General features: G+C 41.2%; 2 protein-coding genes across 7 annotated transcripts in view; one reads left to right on the top strand and one right to left on the bottom strand.

Moving 5' to 3' along the window:
• LOC127623580 (transport and Golgi organization protein 1 homolog) overlaps window positions 1–15,397 on the top strand; it is a 36,259-nt gene extending 20,862 nt beyond the window's left edge. For 2 of the 6 annotated variants that reach the window (XM_052097966.1, XM_052097972.1), the window contains 18 exons: window positions 183–293; window positions 388–459; window positions 541–645; window positions 730–852; window positions 952–1,051; window positions 2,870–2,925; window positions 2,998–3,088; window positions 3,176–3,314; window positions 4,557–4,719; window positions 4,810–4,845; window positions 6,295–6,362; window positions 6,465–6,565; window positions 6,780–6,893; window positions 7,188–7,256; window positions 9,337–9,386; window positions 9,536–9,601; window positions 11,495–11,780; window positions 13,422–15,397. In XM_052097966.1, the coding sequence (XP_051953926.1) occupies window positions 183–293; window positions 388–459; window positions 541–645; window positions 730–852; window positions 952–1,051; window positions 2,870–2,925; window positions 2,998–3,088; window positions 3,176–3,314; window positions 4,557–4,719; window positions 4,810–4,845; window positions 6,295–6,362; window positions 6,465–6,565; window positions 6,780–6,893; window positions 7,188–7,256; window positions 9,337–9,386; window positions 9,536–9,601; window positions 11,495–11,780; window positions 13,422–13,717 (2,046 nt within the window). In that variant the 3' untranslated portion in view covers window positions 13,718–15,397. The remainder of the gene's footprint in view (window positions 1–182; window positions 294–387; window positions 460–540; window positions 646–729; window positions 853–951; window positions 1,052–2,869; window positions 2,926–2,997; window positions 3,089–3,175; window positions 3,315–4,556; window positions 4,720–4,809; window positions 4,846–6,294; window positions 6,363–6,464; window positions 6,566–6,779; window positions 6,894–7,187; window positions 7,257–9,336; window positions 9,387–9,535; window positions 9,602–11,494; window positions 11,781–13,421) is intronic. The other 4 variants (XM_052097967.1, XM_052097971.1, XM_052097969.1 and 1 more) reach the window with 4 other exon arrangements.
• A 495-nt stretch (window positions 15,398–15,892) lies between these two features.
• LOC127623630 (axin interactor, dorsalization-associated protein-like) lies at window positions 15,893–20,731 on the bottom strand. Its single transcript, XM_052098044.1, has 10 exons — window positions 20,506–20,731; window positions 18,911–18,980; window positions 18,761–18,814; window positions 18,571–18,625; window positions 18,424–18,487; window positions 18,217–18,308; window positions 16,930–17,052; window positions 16,718–16,840; window positions 16,496–16,613; window positions 15,893–16,407 (listed from the first exon to the last, which is right to left on the bottom strand). Exons 1-10 carry the CDS (start codon window positions 20,610–20,612, stop codon window positions 16,311–16,313), a joined length of 903 nt encoding a protein of 300 aa, XP_051954004.1. The 5' UTR covers window positions 20,613–20,731; the 3' UTR covers window positions 15,893–16,310.

Raw genomic sequence — 20,731 nt, 5'->3', positions numbered from 1 at the left:
CACTCGCTTTATTGGCATGACAAATTGTACACACTCACACACACTCGGTCACACTGTCGCTCACACTGTCACTCACACACACACACACACACACCCACTAACTCACTCACTTTATTTATTAAGGATCATATTTTCATGACGGAGCTTTTTTGTATAACAGATTTGTTTTTTTGACAAACTAGATGCATCACCAGAAATTCCAAAGCCAGTGTGCGGAGATGTCCGGGAGTGTTGCTCAACTCAACCAGGAAATCGTGGACACACAGGAGGAGAATTCAAACCTGAATGAAAAGGTGTTTATTTTTGGTGCTTGTTCGTTGTGGGAAAAATACGCCGTTTTCAAGCCAGCCTCGGCAGAATAATTGTTTTGCAATTCTTCAATCGCAGATTCTCAAAATGCACCAGAGAATCGAGAAGTATCAGAAGACTCTGAAGAACTACGACGAGGAACGTGCAAAGGCAAGGATAATCAGAACGATCTCTTTAATCTGTGGGGGATGTACATCGACATCATGTTCTGTGTTTCTGATCTGATTACAGGTGCACATCCTCATGGATGAAGCGAAACTTCGAGAAGATGCTCTGAAGGCTCGGGTGCTCACGTTTGAGAAGGAAAACGTCTCTTTAAAAGAGCAAAAGAAATCTGTAAGTGTCACTGGCCAGCTGTCAGAGCATCGTCGTCATAGCAACGTCAGCCGGAATTTAATGCTATTTATCGGTTTATAACAGCTGCTGCGTGACGCTAAAGACTGGCAGGAGAAGCACGAAAAAATAGGCGAGGAGATCCGCGACTATCACCGATCACAGAAAGAGCTGCAGGATTCACTGCTGCACAAAGACAATGAGATTGATGTGAGTCACGTTTGTGTTTGTAATGTAGCAGTATACTGTATAAATGATGTAGTTCTCTCCAAATATCCCACAATGTGTTTGTGTTTGTGTTGCGTGAAGGTTTTGTCCAGCTGTATTGCAGAGCTCAAACGATTGGGAGCTTGTTATGCTGCAGACCTACAGAAAGACGATGTTAAACTAGCTAATGGAGAAGATGCTGGTGAGTGCTTCACTGTGGGGAATTGTTTTCAGGGATTCAGTAGATACTTTAATCCACAGAGACATTTAACATTCTGTAAATACACTTTCACACACATACACATCGGCCGCTGAGTCGCTGTGAGCCTTTTTCCACAACCTTAGTTATCAACCCCTCTCTCTCACTCACTCTCATTCACTTGCTCTCTCTCTCTCTCTCTCTCTCTCTCTCTCTCTCTCTGTCACTCACTCGCACACTCTCTCTCTGTCGCTCGCTCACACACACACACTCTCTCTCTCGCTCTCTGTCGCTCGCTCACACACACTCTCGGTCGCTCGCTCGCACGCACTCTCTCTCGGTCGCTCGCTCGCACGCACTCTCTCTCGGTCGCTCGCTCGCACGCACTCTCTCTCGGTCGCTCGCTCGCACGCACTCTCTCTCGGTCGCTCGCTTCGCACGCACTCTCTCTCGGTCGCTCGCTCGCACGCACTCTCTCTCGGTCGCTCGCTCGCACGCACTCTCTCTCGGTCGCTCGCTCGCACGCACTCTCTCTCTGTCGCTCGCTCGCACGCACTCTCTCTCTGTCGCTCGCTCGCACGCACTCTCTCTCTGTCGCTTCGCTTCGTACGCACTCTCTCTCTGTCGCTTCGCTTCGCACGCTCTCTCTCTCTGTCGCTTCGCTTCGCACGCACTCTCTCTCTCTCTGTCGCTTCGCTTCGCTTACGCACTCTCTCTCTCGTCGCTTCGCTTCGCTCGCACGCTCTCTCTCTCTCTGTCGCTCGCACGCACTCTCTCTCTCTCTGTCGCTCGCTCGCTCGCTCTCTCTCTCTGTCGCTCGCTCGCTCGCTCTCTCTCGCTCGCTCGCCTCTCTGTCTCACGCACGCTCACTCTGTCTCTCACTCTCTCTCTCACTCACTCGCGTGCACGCACTCTCTCTCTCAATTTTAATTAAAAAAAAGTACTTTATTGGCATGATTGTGTTTACATACAGCCAAAGCATTAATACACAAACAGATAATGACAAGACAAATAATAATAATAAAATAGTAACAAATAGCAATAAAGATAGAATTAAAATAAGGTGCCAGGTAATGAATCAAATAAAATCTCTCTCTCACACACACACTCTCTCTCTCTCTCTCTCTCTCTCTCTCTCTCTCTCTCTCTCTCTCTCTGCTGTCACTCACTCACACTCTCTCTTTCACTCACCTTAGTGGTTTTTAAAGCGCTTTACACTGTGACTCATTCACACACCAATGACGGCAGAGCTCCCATGCAAGGCACTAGTCTGCCATTGGTAGCAAATTGAGGTTCAGTGTCTTGCCCAATGACACATCAGCATGTGAGTCATGTGGGCCAGGAATCAAACCACCAACCCTGTGATTAGTGGTCGACCCGCTCTACCACCTGAGCCACAGCCGCCCCATAACGGAAGGCCAAAACATAGAGAAAAAGATGCGTTTTCAAACGAAAACATATTAGTGAGGACGTAGGCTTGTATATTAACAATAACTAGTCAACACAACTTTGTTGACTGCTCACTGACTTTACACAAAAATATACATAAAGCACTGCATGTGCTGTCCAAACTGCCAACAAAATGCTTGATTGATGGCAAAATCCTCCATGTTTTGGTTACATTATAGCACTGCAACATCACCAAACTTGTATTGTAAATCATTGTCACCCTGTACAATGAATGATATTTGATCACATGTTGCTTAGCGACTGAAACAGTCTGTTTATTGTTTATGATTACCGTTAATACGTTTAATTATTCATTGAATATTGTTGTGTGAGTTCCAGTGTGCTGAACACCAAACATCTGCTTTCTTTCAGACAAGACGATGGACACCATGAGACTGAGAATTAAACAGATGATGGACGTCTCAAGGGTACGTCCGTTTCACATTATCTGTGTGTAATTTTGCACTGGGCTTGTGTTTAATGCCAGTGTTGATTTTCAGATTAGAGCGACTCTCAGTATTGTTGAAGAGGAAAGAAATCGCTGCATGGAGAGTCTCCTCACCGAACAGAAAAGCAGACAGGAGCTGGAGGGTATGAAGACAGCTGCATTTATTAGAACGCATGTAGACTGCTGTTTTGATTGCTCTCTAATTTTTGTACCTTTTCTTTTTATTGTAGAGCAATATCAGAAGGTCATGCATGATCAGATGAAGCTGAAGAATGAAAAGACTCACCTGGAAAATCAGTTCAAGAACCTTCAACAGAGACTGGAGATCACCACTGACCTCTACCAGCAGAAGGAGAACGCCCTCCAACAGTAAGAGTAAACACAGTGTGTGCACAATTATGATTCAGATTTAAAATCTTTTTTCATCATTAACGCGCTTGTGTTTGACGCGGTGCAACATTAACGCGCTCGTGTTTGACGCGGTGCACCATTAACGCGCTCGTGTTTGACGCGGTGCACCATTAACACGCTCGTGTTTGACGCGGTGCACCATTAACACGCTCGTGTTTGACGCGGTGCACCATTAACGCGCTCGTGTTTGACGCGGTGCACCATTAACAGCGCTCGTGTTTGACGCGGTGCACCATTAACGCGCTCGTGTTTGACGCGGTGCACCATTAACGCGCTCGTGTTTGACGCGGTGCACCATTAACGCGCTCGTGTTTGACGTGTTACATTGATGCGTTACGTCATTAACACGCTTATGTTTGATGCGTTACATCATTGATGCGGTGCATCGCTAACGCGCTTGTTTGACGCGGTGCGTCGCTAACGCGCTTGTTTGACGCGGTGCGTCGCTAACGCGCTTGTTTGACGCGGTGCGTCGCTAACGCGCTTGTTTGACGCGGTGCGTCGCTAACGCGCTTGTGTTTGATGCGGTGCGTCGCTAACGCGCTTGTGTTTGATGCGGTGCTTCATTAACGCGCTTGTGTTCGATGCGTTACATCATTGATGCGGTGCATCGTTAACGCGCTTGTGTTTGATGCGGTGCGTCGCTAACGCGCTTGTGTTTGATGCGGTGCTTCATTAACGCGCTTATGTTTGATGCGTTACATCATTGATGCGGTGCATCGTTAACGCGCTTGTGTTTGACGCGGTGCATCGTTAACGCGCTTGTGTTTGACGCGGTGCATCGTTAACGCGCTTGTGTTTGACGCGGTGCATCATTAACGCGCTTGTGTTTGATGCGTTGCATCTTTATTTATGATCACACGGACGGAAAACATGATTGTCATATTTGTTTTGGTTCGTGATATATCGAAATTCAATATATCATCCCATCCCTTTTGTGCATTCATGAGCGCTTTGACAGAACATCGCCAGAGTGGCACAACTTCATCATTGGACAAGTTGGATTGTTTAGCGCTGAAAAAGATACAACACACGTTCTCGCAAATTATGAATTTATCTATTCCAATAAAGCATCCCTAAATTACCCAGAACATTCATTTAACTTGTACTGAACCTGCAACATCCCTGTAAACAGTGTTAACTTGTCATTCCTCTGTCTTACCATCTTGCCTGTGAACTTGGTGTCCGCCTCTATTACAGGAAGTTGACGCAGGAGGAGTTGGACAGACATGAGAAGGAGACGGAGCTGTGCGAGGTGGACGGTAAAGCTGTGAGGTCAGAGGAGGAGGTGAAAGTTCTCAAACTCAAGATCAAAGACATCAAGGAGGAGATGCAACAGAAAGAGCATTCGCTCAAAACCGAGGTGTGTTCAATTTTTAATGTCACTACACCATCTTTCCACGTCACTGTCATGTTTTAGTCTCATTGTTTTGTCATGTGATCTTTCTAATAGGTGGCAGTCCAGGAAAAGAAAGCGCATGAGAACTGGGTGAGTTGGACTGAAAATGTGTTTCTTGATGTTAGACGTAGAAAAAAAAAAACTGGTTAAGTATATATATTAAAGCGATTTAATTTAAAACGTTTAATGCATTAACCTGTTGATGAACGCCCCCTTTTTGAGCACAACCCATGAAAATGACCTGAACTGAAATGCTTGTATTTACGGGACCCTTTGAAGTACGGACACAGTTGTAGTATCTTTTGAAAGAGACACTTTGGGCTTTATTTCAAAGTTTCATCATTAATATATGTTGTTATTTATTAAAGTTAGAGAAGCTGAAGTTTATAGTAATGGAAATATTTTGTGCTGAACATGTTTTTATAATCTAAAAAAACAATAATAAAAATGCAGAGACACCCCAGAAATCAAATGTTCTCAAAGTCACGAGTCTAAAGAAGTTACGCTTCAAATTTGAAGATGATCGAATAATAAATGAGGCTCCTGCAGCTTTTTTCTCTGTAAAATCTCTGGAAGTGTACAGAGTAAAATTAAGCTCCGCCTCTCAAGACGACACTAAATCTGACGGCACTGCTCGACTATTATGAATAAAACTACGCCGCATTTTTAAAAATAGACTTTGGAGACGGGCTGGTTTTGTTTATGAGACTCTAATATATCAGATCATAAACAGTTTTACAACATGAATGCTGCTCAGATTGCAGTTTGATGAAGAACGATGAAGAAGGTGAGATCTCATGTAAACAATGGAGAATATATCAATATTTCTCACATTTATCACTTTTATGGACAAAAAGTGCGATTGGATGTTTTTAATGAACGCTTGTCATGGACGATTGACCCAAGTGTGTTGAACTGGATTCATCTGTGATCATGATTTCATAATAAAAGTCCCGTTTTGATATTGCGTGTTTTCATCTTGGGTAAGGCCCTAACAGAACTCTAGTACAGACAGAGAGGCTACAAGAGTCCAAAATAAATAAAATCCCAGATGCAATTTATTGTGCAAGCAAAATCCCAATAATAATCAATATTTTATTCGAGCATAACTGGGGACTACGAACAAGCCCAAAATACACACCAATTTTGGGACTCTTATTTTGAAATGACACACTTTATTTACCAAATTAAGCTTTTTATAGCTTATATATATATATATATTTCATATGTCATTTCAAAATAAGAGTCCCAAAATTAGTGTGTATTTTGGGCTTGATCGTAGTCCCCAGTTATGCTCGAATAAAATATTGATTATACTCCAATAGTATATATATACTATTGGAGTATAGTATAAAAAGATTGACACATTTTTGAACGCAACTGTGCACGTAAATAAGCTTTTAAAACATTTTCAGGCTGTATTATCTGTTTTGCATGTTGCACAATTTCACAAAAAGCTCTTTTTGTCCAGTACCGATATATCATGCATCCTTGTTTTTGTTTGTTTTTGATATTTTTGTATGCATTTATTTAAATTAGTTGAAAGCCCGCACCTCAGAACGAGCTCTGGTGGAAGAGAGAAGAGAAGCGGCCAACCTTCGGCAAAAGTGCGTATTCATCAAATCACACTTTTCAAGATCCATTATAAGTTAGTGCATATTGAATGTTTTAATATTGTTCTTAAACGCTGATACATTTGCATTCTTTAGGCTCGTTGAGCTCAGGGATAAAATCTCAGACATGGAGCAAACAAGTCTGTTCAAACTGAACTCTGGACCTCCCGAACGACACCCGCCGCCTATGAGGAAAGGCGAGTAGATTTCATGCTCTGTTAAATCTTGAATTTCTCTTCAATGTTTTTGGCAATCCCCAAAATGTTTTGCTTTTCATAGATGAGCGCAAAGCTAACAGACGTGGGCTCTTTAAGTTTCCATAGCTTGTGTAATTATTGCATTTCTCGAGTGATGATGTCACCGCGTCCGTCAGCTTGTTTCTGATTGTCCTGGTTTGGTCGGTCTGAACAGGTGACTCGTACGGGCCGTCTCCTGTGAGTGGGGGGGCTCCTTCTCCTCCTCTAATGATGGAGGGTCCAGGACGCCCCCCCTCTGCGCCTGTCGGGCGACGGAGCGATTCGTTTGGTGAGTCATCGATGAATCATTTCCCCCAGTTCCTTGTCTTCCCTGGTCTCCACCTTACCTAACCTTGACCTCGTCCTTCAACCAAATGCGTCTTCATTCTTTTTTTGGGTTTTGTAGCTTTATTGTTCCCGTTTTTTCCTGGTCCTTCTCTCTATTTTTCCACTTCAGTCTGTCTTAGCCTCTTTGTCATCATTGAAAATGTTCTCCAAGCTTCAGCTTTGGAGACCGTTGACTGTAATTACATGTTTAGGAACGATTGATAATGGTTCCTAATCAGATGTTGATCTGTTTCAGGTCCCAGACCCCCGTCTGACCCCCACGGACGTTTCTCGGAGCTTGGGCACCCGATGCCCTCACGACCAGGTACACTTTAATATATAAATTTTTTTTAAATATTTAAAAAAAAAACATGTTGGAAATCTGATTATTGTCACAAATGAATCATTGAATCAGTGTTCAGAATTGAATCAATTCATTAAATGGACAGTTTGAACTAATTCACGGAAGATAAAGGCACATTAGTGACACCTGTGGCCGTTAAGTGAACTGCAGCTACCAGTTGCTCGTCGTGCGCACACGCCATAGGGACGCGAGCATCGGCCAAAACAATGACGTAACGTACAAAGAGGCTGAACGTGATTCACTGACATCATGCTGATAGATGAGGTAGCATAATAAAAATAACAGTTATAATTGTTTTACTACAAACTTTGAGACTGTGTATATTATATTTGACTAAATATAATTACTAAAACAAAGTGTGGATATACGTCTGACTGTACGAGACTGTAGTTTGATGTGATCACTTTTCTTTGCATGATACATAGGCTATCATATAAATGCAGTCAATGTCTGCGCTAGCTAGCTAGCTAGCTTTATCAATAGCTGTTAGCTAAATCGGGTGGATGATGACAGTAGCGGTTTATAAAATAGACAGTACATTATAAATATGTTGACAGAATTCAGTATTGATGTGATTCATTTTGATATATCGATGCACTATTGTTTTATAATAATACAATGTATATATTTTCTGTATATCCAAGTTACGTTACGCTAATGAATGGAGCTTTTCTGCATTATCCTGAACATTGTCTAGCATTCATTTCATGTGTTGTTGTAGTTTAGCTAAAATGTCACCGATCAATGCTTATGGCACTATATGTCACATGGTTTGCAGTTATGCAAGCTCACCTGTCCAATAAGAAGAACACCAATTTAGGGTCTGTTTTGATCCCAAAAAATGAACGAAAGGCCCCTCCTGGAATCAAACGCCCTGCCGATGTTCACTCTAGTTTTCGCTCGATCACGTTCCAGCTTAGCCAGACGGGATTCAGTAGATAAATGTTATTTTTTTTGGCTTACTCTGAGTTTTAGGAGTCGTTGTTGTGCTGGGACGATTGCTGGATTGCATCTCTAAGATAACGTTATCTAGTGTTGCAGTTTGTTGTCGCCGTTGAATAGCGGAAGAGAAGCACTGAGGCTCTCGTGAGCGTGCATAAACGTCACATCCTTTGGATTTTCCCAGCAAAAGCGACCCGCTCCCTTCGCATGAAAATCAGTCTACAGGCTTTTAATAGGCGACCTAGGAAGTCCAGGAAGGGCTCATTTTTTAAGTTGCGTTACAAGCCGTTCACACACTGCCAAAAAAAGGCGAATATTATGTGAAAATTTTTACATATTGCACCTTTAATCAAACGTCCTCGATAAAGTTACAATCATAGACTGTCAGTATCTCATTGGAGCAAAAATGGTGACCAAATATATTGGGCATTAAAGGAATAGTGCACCCAAAAAGTGTAATTAGCTGATAATTTACTTCCTTCAGGCTATCCAAAATGTACATGACCTTCTTTCTTAATCAGAACAGGATTTGGGTTTTTAGGAAAGTATCCCGTGTTTCCCCAATTTGGAATTCCCAATGCGCTCCAAGTCCTCGTGGTGGTGTAGTGACTCGCCTCAATCCGGATGGCGGAAGGACGAATCTCAGTTGCCTCGCGTGCTGAGACCACCAACCCGCGCATCTTATCACGTGACTTGTTGAGCACGTTACCGTGGAGACGTAGCGCGTGTGGAGGCTTCACGCTATTCTCCACGGCATCCACGCACAACTCACCACACGCCCCACCGAGAGCGAGAACCACATTATAGCGACCACGAGGAGGTTACCCCATGTGACTCTAGCCTCCCTAGCAACCGGGCCAATTTGATTGCTAAGGAGACATGGCTGGAGTCACTCAGCACGCCCTGAATTCAAACTCAGTGACTTCAGGTGTGATTAGTCGGCGTCAATATTCGCTGAGCTACCCAGGACGCGATTGAAGTTTTAATAAGCGATACAAGTGTATCGATTCACTTCAGAAGACATTATGAAATCGACTGGAGTCCTGTGGATTACTTTGCTGACTAAATATACGTTTCCTTGTATGTTTGTTTTTTTCAGAAATGTTCCCTCCCATGACGTCATCTCCATGTGCACATGATGGACCCATGGTGAGTATCTCAATTTTCATGTCGTCTTTTCTTTGAGATCTGATGTAGTCATGTGATTTCATTAAATGTGATGGGAAGTACCAAAGTTTATTTGAAACTATGGCCATGTAAATCTCCACTAAACCTGGGTGGGTGTGTTTGCTTCAAAGCAGACCGCACCCGTCATGGAGAAGGCCGAGGCCTCCGAGCAGGTCTCGTCTGACCCTGGAGAACCTGTGAGTACTGGTATTTGGTGCTGGGATGATATGGGCTGGTTTGTGCACAATCTGATGTTCATAATGGCGGGTTGCTGATTCCAGACTTCTGACATGACTGTCGCTTTTACTCGTGGCTTTTGTCAGCTGTTTTCTGGAAGTGAAAGGCAATGATCTTGTTCTTTTGGGTCTGATAAACATTATTATAGAGTATTTTGTTGACGTCTCTTTACTTTCTAATCACTGTGTGGGTCTTATGCTCCCAACATTGTGGGATGTTTAACAAAACTCATGTTTGTGAGTGAGTTATGGGCTCTTTCTGGTGCATGGCTTTGGCCTGAAACATGCTCTACGGCAAGTATCATGCGTTGTTGCGTTCCAAAATGTGTCCGATGTGTCACAATGCGTTGCACAGTGCATTTAAATGTTATGAAGGACTAAGAGTGACACTTAAAATCATCAGTTTGTTAAAAAAATTATTTATTAATTCAAACATAAAAATGGAAATAATAAAATTTACAAATAGACCTATTTAAAATGCTTTGTTTAATTCATGATTTTAAATGTAGTTCAATATAACTAAATAATAAATTTATCTTTTTTTTTGAATGGACAAATAAATATACATTTTTCAAAATTGTGTTAACCTTTTTAAAAATTAATCTTTTATCATTAAAAATGTATGTATTTATTAATAGACATATATTTTATGTTATTTAATTAGTCTTTAAAAATGTATTAAATATAACAATAAAATTATATTTTTGTTTTCATTTAATTCATCTTAAGTTTAGTTCAGCATAACTGTAAAATAAGAAATTCTTGTTTTTAAATGGATAAATACTTTTACATTTAAAACGGTTTAATTTATTCATCTTTTGAAATATAGTGAGTTATAACTAATAAATTAATCATTTTTAAATGGACAGATAAATAGACATTATTTTAAACTGTTTAATTATTTTTTAAATGTAGTTAAAATAAATTGGGTTTTAAATCGACATTTACAACTGATTTTTTTTTTGTTGTTGCTTTATCCTGTTAAATTAAAATAACAATAAAATAAAAAAAATTATATATATTTTATATAGACAAAAAAAAATTAAAATATATAAATATTTAAAACTGTTTATTTTATTTTTTAAGTCAACTTATTTATTTATATAAAACAATGAAATCATTTTTAAATGCAAATTTTAAATTAAAAGTGTGTGTGTGCGCGTGATATATAAATATTTAAAACTTTATTCAGTTTTTAAAAAATCTTGTTCAATATAGCAATAAATAAAATAATTTTGAATGGACTAATAAATAAACATATAAAACTTTTTTTTTGTTTTCTTTTTTTTTTTGTTACTCAAGTCATCTTAGGTATTTAAATAAAACAATGAAATTGTTTTTAAATGCAAATGCAATTTTTTAATTAAAAGTGATTTATTACCATTTTTATGTTTGATGTGATACATTGATAATTGATTTCTTTATTTCATTTTTTTTTAAGTGTCACTCCTGGTCCTCCATACAAGATACATTTGCATTTATTTTATGCAATAAGAGAATCTTGCGGAGCTGAAGCATGTAATTTCTCCGCAACTAGTATCACAACACAATTGCAAAAGGACCAATTATATTCAAACTGGTTACAGTAAAATAGAGGTAACTCTGGCGCCCCCTTGATTGAGTTTTGTTACTGCCACAGCAACACATGAACATTAACGATACGTACGTAATACGGGATCACGCCTGTTTATGTTGCTCAAGCGTTCATGTCTGTGTTTGCTTGTGTAGAGTGTGTTTCTGGCCGTAGTGTGGCTCAATGACTTCAGGTCCGTTATCAGTAAACAATCATAAAACCACGTGAGCACTCTAGTTTGTCTTGAGTTTTACCGTAATCTCTTGTTTATTCTGTTTCAGCGATCTAAATCTCAGAACCAGGGTTCCTTCCTCCCATCTCCCATCCGTGACCCTCCTGTCCCGCCACAGAATGCCCCACTAAAGTCGTATGGACCCCCAAACGTGGGGGGACTAGTTCCGACCAATGGCCCGCCTCCTTTTATGGTCAGACCACCCAATGGTCATCCTCACATGATGCCCCCTGGCCCTCTTCTCGGCCCTGAGCCACGCTTCAGACCGCCGCCCATGGATTCTTATGGACCCCCTCCTCCGATTGGCCCATATGGACCAGTACGGCCACCTTTTGGTGAGACACTGTCATTGCCATAGCCCAAATGTTAGTAGCGGTTACTGTTGCATAATTATGAAATTATAATTATCGAAAATTATAATTGTCGATTATTCTTATCGCAATTTTTCTACAATACCATAGATGTGTGTGTGTGTGTGTGTGTGTGTATAATATATATATATATATATAGTGTGTGTGTGTGTATATATATATGTGTGTGTGTGCGCACGTAATGTGTGTGCGCGTATGTGTGTGTGCACGTGTATATATATATATATATATATATGTGTGTGTACATGTGTGTGTGTGTGTGTGTGCACATGTGTGTGTGTATATATATGTGTGTGTGTGCGCGCATGTGCACATGTGTATATATATGTCTGTGTGTGTGTGCGCGCATGTGCACATGTGTATATATATATCTGTGTGTGTGTGTGCGCATGTGTGTGTATATGTGTGCGCGTAATGTGTGTGCGCGTATGTGTGCATGTGTGTGTGCACGTGTATATATGTATGTGTGTACGTGTGTGTGTGTACATATATATATATATATATATTTGTGTGTGTGTGTGTGTGTGTATGTGCGTGCTTGTGTAATGTGTGTGCGCATGTGTGTGTGTGTGTGTGTGTATATGTGCGTGCGTGTGTAATGTGTGTGCGCATGTGTATATATGTGTGTGTGTGTGTGTGTATGTGCGTGCGTGTGTAATGTGTGTGCGCATGTATATGTGTGTGTGTGTGTATATGTGCGTGCGTGTGTAATGTGTGTGCGCGTGTATATGTGTGTGTGTGTGTATATGTGCGTGCGTGTGTAATGTGTGTGCGCGTGTATATATGTGTGTGTGTGTATGTGCCTGCGTGTGTATTGTGTGTGCGCATGTATGTGTGTGTGTAATGTGTGTGCGCATGTATGTGTGTGTGTGTGTAATGTGTGTGCGCATGTATATATATGTGTGTGTGTGTATATGTGCGTGCGTGTGTAATGTGTGTGCGCATGTATATATGTGTGTGTGTGTGTGTGTGTGTATGTGCGTGCGTGTGTAATGTGTGTGCGCATGTATATATATGTGTGTGTGTGTGTGTGTAATGTGTGTGCATGTATGTATGTGTGTGTGTGTGTATATGTGCGTGCGTGTGTAATGTGTGTGCGCATGTGTGTGTGTGTGTGTATGTGCGTGCGTGCGTGTGTAATGTGTGTGCGCATGTATATATATGTGTGTGTGTGTGTGTGTGTGTGTATGTGCGTGCGTGCGTGTGTAATGTGTGTGCGCATGTATATATGTGTGCGTGTGTGTGAGGAATTCACAATACTGATTGTTTTTCACATTAGCAACAAAAAATTAGAATATGTGATAACTATTCATTGCTTCGTCTTATTTACTAGTGAATTACACAAATCTTTATTCACCCACAAGTGAAGCATCACTTTGTGTTTGATTTTATATGAACACATATATTGCAAAACAGCAGCATTTGCCCCAAAACACATTTTATAACCTTTCAAAATGCCATGCAGGGAAACCTAATTGCATATAAAAAGTGCATTAGAATCAATATTAAATTGCAACAATATTTAATATATCGTCCATCGTAGTCACTAGTGAATTACACGTCTTTATTCACACAGAAATATCACTTTTTGTTTTGTTTGCTCAGGTCGAGGCCCGGCATTGCGGGACATCCCTACCATGGGCCCGCTCCCGCCACCACCTGAATTTTACATGCCTCGCGGGCTTCCTCCTCGGCCTTTCCCTCCCGGACCTCTACCCACGCCTGGAGCGATGGTCCCGCTACAGTATCGGGGCCGGGGCTTCCCGGGGCCCCCTTCACTAACAGTTCAGACCTCCAGGGAGGGTGAGAATGCCACATTAGCGCAAAACCGCCGCACAGATGACTTCCATCAGCAGGGGGCGCCGCAGGACGCAGAAAACTCCTCAATGGCGGAACCTTGAACGGACTGTTACAGAACAATTTTTCCAGCCTTGACTTCATTAATTTTTTTGGATGGGAGGGAAAAACTCAATTGTTTGGTTTTGCTTTCCATTTTATTTAAGCGATAAGACATTTGTGACAGAAAATGAGGGTTTAGATTTTATACGTTTGCAAGCCTTTCCTATGGAAATAGTTTAATTTAATTTACAGAAGGCGACGTAACTTGTGTTTATGGTTAAATTGTAATATCTACCACCCACCCAGAGCTGATGCATCCTGGGATATTATTTAAACCAATCTGACGTAAATATATTCGAACGTAAGTCAAAGTATTTCTATGCATTTTTCACCAAGTATGAACAAATATTTCCGCTCCAGTCGCTATTAGTCCGATGATTCGCCAGCTCACCTGTGTTTTGTTGTATGTCTGTTCTTATCATTTCTTTTCCTAGCGGAAAGGCACATATGATGTCATATTGACAAAGTATTTGTACATTTCTTTCAGCTGCATATGCAATAAAAATATTCCCAAAAATCAGACATTGGTAACGTAACCAAACTTTCACTCAGTTGAAACGGATATTATTCATCATTGTACGGTTGACATAAAGCATGTGATTGTATTAATGGATGTTGGACGACTGTTTTGCAAAACCGTAAATTTACTGGCAATGGAACTCCTTCATGAAACACAAGCAGATTTCTATGTAAATTGTTCCCTAAATCGCCTGATTGTGTTTTTTAATAGGATAACTTGTGCATGTTCATAAGTCACATTTAATGCAACAGATTTCCAGGTAAATTTGTTGTAAAGCCATTATGTAAATTGTTGCGTTCATTTCATTGTGACGATACCATTTATCATATTAAATTCACAGAATTTATTTGAATGCGACATTTAACGCAAGAATGGTTTTCACAAAAATGACGCTTTCGATACATTTGGTTTGCAGAATTTATTTGAATACAATTAACACAAGAATGGTTTTTATAAAAATGCAACGCAGCTTATTCTTCACCTTTCACAAAATTTGTCAAATTTATTTAAACATTTGTTTTGCTGTCGTTTTAATGAATGCGGCCCAATGAACGATGCTTTTCTGGGGTTTTGATGCAACGCTCTCGGAAACAAACCAACAACTCCAACTCACTTTTTTAAAATCAGTCTATATTTTTTGGTATATTGTGTTTTCTTTGATATTAGAGTAAAATATTTCAGAAAGTGTATTGATAGGATGTTGCAATAAGAGTGTCTGGATCACGTGTTCAAATCTTAGGGAAGAAACTGTTTAGGAAGTTGAATAAAACTGCTTTTTCTTTCATTTCATGTTGTAAGAAAAGCCGAAGATTTGTTGACTGGGAAGTCCAGCGTTTCTGTGACCTCAACATCCTTTTCCCTATTGCTGATCAAACAGGAAGTCGGTGGAGTCACCCGTTCCATTGTGGATGCATTTGGCATAAATTACTCTAGGAAATGTGCATTTAATGATTAACCATGTCTGTGTTTGCCTTATACATCAAATACAGTATTGAAGGCTGAACCTCACAAAAACATGTCCAGGTCACGTTTCGCCCCAAAATCAAAAGATATAAGAAATGATGTTTTTGCATCATGAAGTAGGACCATATTTACATTGTTTTGACAATTATGCACACCCCACGCACCCCCCATATGTTGTATTGCCATAATGCGTTTTGCATTTTTGTGATTCGCCCGTTGCCTGTTCCAAGGACCTAAATAACCATAAACTCGATATATTGCATTTCATTAGTTTCCTATAAGAATAGAGGTTTTTAATTACAGTTATGTTTCCTCAAGGAGAGACTGATATTGCAGGATCACTGATCGTACATATTAATGATATTATATTAATGAAATATTCCAGATTTAAACATCATACTCGATAATATAGAGTCTGTATAGTGTTTACAGTAATGCAACACTTATTTCGATTTGATCCAGTTTTAATAGATTCTGAGACTCCAACATCGGGACAAGTTTCATGATTTTTACTGTCTTCATGCAAACCCAATATGTAACTATTAATGTGCATCAAAGAGTACTTGATGCTCATTATGAAGGTTCTCCACGATTATGAGTGACAATGAATGCTAGGTTATTAATGCTAGCTGTTGTTTTCCACTGTATAGTGAGTAAAGAGAAAATACAGATATGTCAAAAACCAAATACGTATTTGAGACTTCCAGTGTTGTCTTTTAGGGTATTTAATAATAATAAAAATAATGCTCAAAAGGTTCTTCATCTTTTGACTAGCATGTTAATACAGATTTAATTCAAATGCATTTTTAGCCATAGGTGTGCTTTCCAAATTAGCATGACGGACCGGCTAACACACACCTTTGCCCATCTGTAACATAAAGGCCAATGGGGAGTTATGTTGCCTAAACATCGAAGTACATCTATCTGTTCCCATCAGAAATCATCACACAGAGCATTTGTTCAGAATTCAAAGCACCAAGTTCTCCTGATTGGCGTCCCAATGCCTGGAGATCTGGGATAGAGTTTGATAGTGCAGGGAATGTAAGAGATGATGCTCCAATTGAATTGTGGTCCATTTATGTCCGTCACATTCTCTGCGGTGGGATATGCGTTCAGTCTTTGTGCACAGATTGATTTAGGTGCAGGTAGAGTGGTTTCTTGGTCAGGAGGGTGAGTTTTTTCCTCTTGAAGTCCGTCGGTTTCTTGTACCTAAAATCACATTGAACAACTGCATTCATGCATTGTGCACTGACGTGACGCACACACAGAAAATAATGCATCATCTACTGGCACTCACAGTTCTATAACGACGGGACCTGCTTTGATTTCATCCATTTCCATGAAAGCAAAACACTTTGTGCTGGTAAACGTTTTCTTGGGTTTGTAGTGTTTGAGCTCAAAGAAAATAGCTGCACCTAGAGAACACAAATACAACATTCAGAAAGTTCCAGTTTAGTAGATACGAACATGCCAGAAAGCGACGTGACACTAAACCCACACCCTTCTACGGTAAAGAGACCTTTGGGTAGTTTTTCTAGATGTTTCTGGATTTCCACATTCACACCGAAATGAATGTACGTGTCTTCTTTTCGTGTTGCCACCGGAGTGTCTTGAACTGGGTTCAGATCAATCCCGTTCAGATCTGAACATTGGAAAATAATGAGAAGGTTATATCCGGACAATACTTTGATATCATATGCATGAAGGTATTGTTGAGTGTAGCATGCGGACCTTTCACGCTGACTGTGATGTAAGGGTCTATACACTGCCCTGCGTCTTTTAGCCCGATCTTCTCTATCGTTAGTGTGAGGAGAGTCATTCCAGGCTCTGAGGGTAACCGTGGCAACAAAGTACCTGTCAAACAAATGATCATTACATATTACAAACTCAAATGAATACAAATGTATACCTTGTTTGGCGATGATTCACATCTAGAATTACGCATTTTCCTTTTATCCAGCACATCTCAGATTCTGCAGTGTCTCTCATAGGGGTGTTAGGGTGTTCGTTGTTCACGCCCAAAATGGTTTGAGCGGGGGGGGGTCCCCATACTAGATCGCCAGCCTTAAAGACCAGGCCCCCCCCCAGTCAAGGGCCCCCTGGGCACTGGCCCCATTGGTAATCCATCCCTGGTCCTCGTGGTGGTGCGGTTACCTGCCTCAATCCGGGTGGCGGAGAACAAGTCTCAAGTGACTCCGCTTCTGAGACCGTCAATCCGCGCATCTTGTCACGTGACTCGTTGTGCATGACACCGCAGAGATTCACAGCATGTGGAGGCTCATGCTACTCTCCAGGATCCACACACAACTCACCACACGCCCCATTGAGAGAACCACTAATCACAACCACGAGGAGGTTACCCCATGTGCAGTACCGCCGCTCCCTATAAACAGACTATGCAGTATGTGCAGGGCACCAACTCCCTAGGAGGGCACCAGAAAGTCCACCGGCTGCCATTACTCACACGTTATATGTTATTCAAGGACCCGAAAGCAGTTGCGGAGCACAGACGATCGCTTCGCGCTCCTATCATAAGAACCAACCCCCATCCCCAATGTGGTCATGTAAAGTGCAAGACAAGTTAATGCAGCGGTTAAAGAATGAAGCACCTGTGGGGGGGGGTCTGGGTATCTCAGCGAGTATTGACGCTGACTATCACACCTGGAGTCGTGAGTTTGAATCCAGGGCGTGCTGAGTGTCTCCAGCCAGGTCTCCATAGCAACCAAATTGGCCCGGTTGCTAGGGAGGCTAGAGTCACATGGGGTAACCTCCTCGTGGTCGCTATAATGTGGTTCTCGCTCTCGGTGGGGCGCATGGCTTGTTGATCGTGGATGCTGCGGAGAATAGCGTGAAGTTACGTCTCCACGGTAACGCGCTCAACAAGCCACGTGATAAGATGCGTGGATTGGTGGTTTCAGATGCGGAGGCAACCCGGATTGAGGAGAGTCACTACGCCACCACGAGGACATCGAGCACATTGAGAATTGGCCAGAAAAGAAGTATGGAGGGGAACTCTACTGGGGAATGATGGAGTCGAACCCACGCCAGTGCCAGCATCCAACTCTTCTTCCACCTCTAGGTTTTCCTCCTCTCCTGGTGCAAACATTCTCCTAAAGGGATGAGGACAAACAATGAATGTGAGAACTTAAGAGATATTATTGGAAAATATCAATCTTCAACAGCATGAGATGTCCTACTAACATTATAGAATTAGAATAGAATTACCTCAAAGGCACTGGCTGGACATCAAAAGGGAAATCTTTGTTGCACGTCAGAATGTTCCTAATAACTGTTGAGAAACAGAAAAACAACACGCATTATATTTCTCTGGACATCCTTTAATCGGTTTATATTCACAAACTAAGTACATACAGGGTTCCAGCTTTTTCAGGTCTTCTAACGTGAAGTCCTCTTGAGATTGTGTGCACTAACAAAAACAAACATTACAGCTGAAACATGCCCACAACATGAAGAACACTAATAATAAAACATAGAATAAAAGTCCCGTATTAACAGAGTCACATGCACGAATAATCAGGTAACGGCCCGTAACACCACTAACCTGTAAGGCTGCACTTCGCATTTCAAGGCATGTTGCACATTTTCCCAGGGTTTTCTGGCAAAGCAAATATATAAATATGTGTGAGATGAAAAACAAATGAGTAAATATCTAAATTTAGTCTAAACTCGTTATTGACAGCTGTCACCATACCTTCTGTTCCTCGGTGAAATCATGCGAGTTTGATGATGACTGCACCTCTTTCTGAAGATGCCTCGCAAGTCTGAAGAAACATCACAGTAATCGTTTAGTAAACGACATCATTACCAGAACTTAAACTGACACCTGCATTAACATTTAATTAAGCTGCATTTGTTTACTTTCTCACCTCGTGCCATCCCAGATGTGTATGACTTTCTTTCTTTCAGCTCTGTAGGTCCATGCAATGCAAGTGAATGGTGGACAGAACTTTGAAGCTCCAAAAAGCACATAAAGGCAGCATAAAAGTAATCCATATGACTCCAGTGGTTTAATCCATGTCTTCAGAAGTGATATGATAGGAGTGGTTGAGAAACAGAGCAATATTTAAGTCCTTTTTTACTATAAATCCCCTCTTTTTGTTTGGTTTTTGGATATTTGCATTTTTCGTGCATATCGCCAACAACTGGGCAAGGAGAATTTATAGTGAAAAAGGACTTAAATATTGAGCTGTTTCTCAACCACTCCTATCATATCACTTCTGAAGACATGGATTAAACCACTGGAGTCATATGGACTACTTTTATGCTGCATTTATGTGCTTTTTGGAGCTTCAAAGTTCTAGCCACCATTCACTTGCATTGCATGGACCGACAGAGCGGAAATGCTCTTCTAAAAAATCTTAGTTCGTGTTCTGCAGAAGAAACAAATGTCATACACATCTGGGATGGCATGAGGGTGAGTAAATGATGAGAGAATTTTCATTTTGGGGGTTTAAAGTTGCACTTATTTTCATTATTAAAAAACGTTTTACTCCCAAAGAAATAAATAGTACATTTGAAACACCTGAATGAGCTCTCACATAGGATGAGCACTCAAGTCATATCAGTAACCTTATAATATAAAAGTGGTTTTATCCTACATGCAGCGGGTCCCCTCATGGGGGCTGCCATGTTGGGATCACGTGACCAGCCGTAAGCGCCCTGTTATTCAACACAATCACTCATGGACTTAAGGCTGGTTGTTTTTAGTGAATTTCCACATTGACACTGGTAACTGAAAACTATTGCCTTTGAATAGTGCTGCATCTCCTGTCCTACGTGTCAGTGCAAGTCTGCGTGCACCTTTAATACAGCTGTGAACATTGTGTGCCACAAAAGCAAATGTGCTTAAATAGGATAAAGTCATAAAGGCAAAACTACAGCTCGAAAAACAGAAGGCTGAATACAGTTGTATTTGAACAGCACTGACCTACATGGCATTCATAGACATTAGAACAAACACAGTGAAACTCCACCCAGTGCTGGAGGAGGGTGTGGCGCGCGACAAATAATGCAAACAGGCTGTCAGACAGTTATTTACTCACTGCATGTCAGGCACATCAAGCATGCATTTCATGCATTTAATGTAACTCTGCATGATCATGCACAATACAGTGCAAGTAAAACTATAACGAGCACGTAAGACGGGAATGCCAATGCAATGCATCACATGACATTTAAGGAATGCAACGTGTTCTATTAGAGAAAATGCTTCTGCACTTATACATCGATCCGATTTAGAGATCGCAAAAGATGTGCATTAGTTTTGATTGTAAATGCGCGACTTACATTTGATATTCATCGATGGCTTCCACCAGCTGCCCCCAAGAATCAAAGTCCGTGCCCTTTTTAAAACTCGCGTGCCACTTTTGGACGGTCTTGGTGACATCTGACATCTTTTCGGATTAAAGTGGGATGAAAGGTTTTTGGACGGTCATCGCTGGTGAGGTTTTATCTCCCCTGTGAGACGCACAGGACTCCAGTGGCAACAACCGCGCGCGCGCAACCAAACTAC

This window comes from Xyrauchen texanus, chromosome 30 (genome assembly GCF_025860055.1).
Source record: "Xyrauchen texanus isolate HMW12.3.18 chromosome 30, RBS_HiC_50CHRs, whole genome shotgun sequence".
In the NCBI taxonomy this organism is placed as follows: Eukaryota; Metazoa; Chordata; class Actinopteri; order Cypriniformes; family Catostomidae; genus Xyrauchen; species Xyrauchen texanus.
This window is presented reverse-complemented; position numbering and strand designations above follow the sequence as displayed.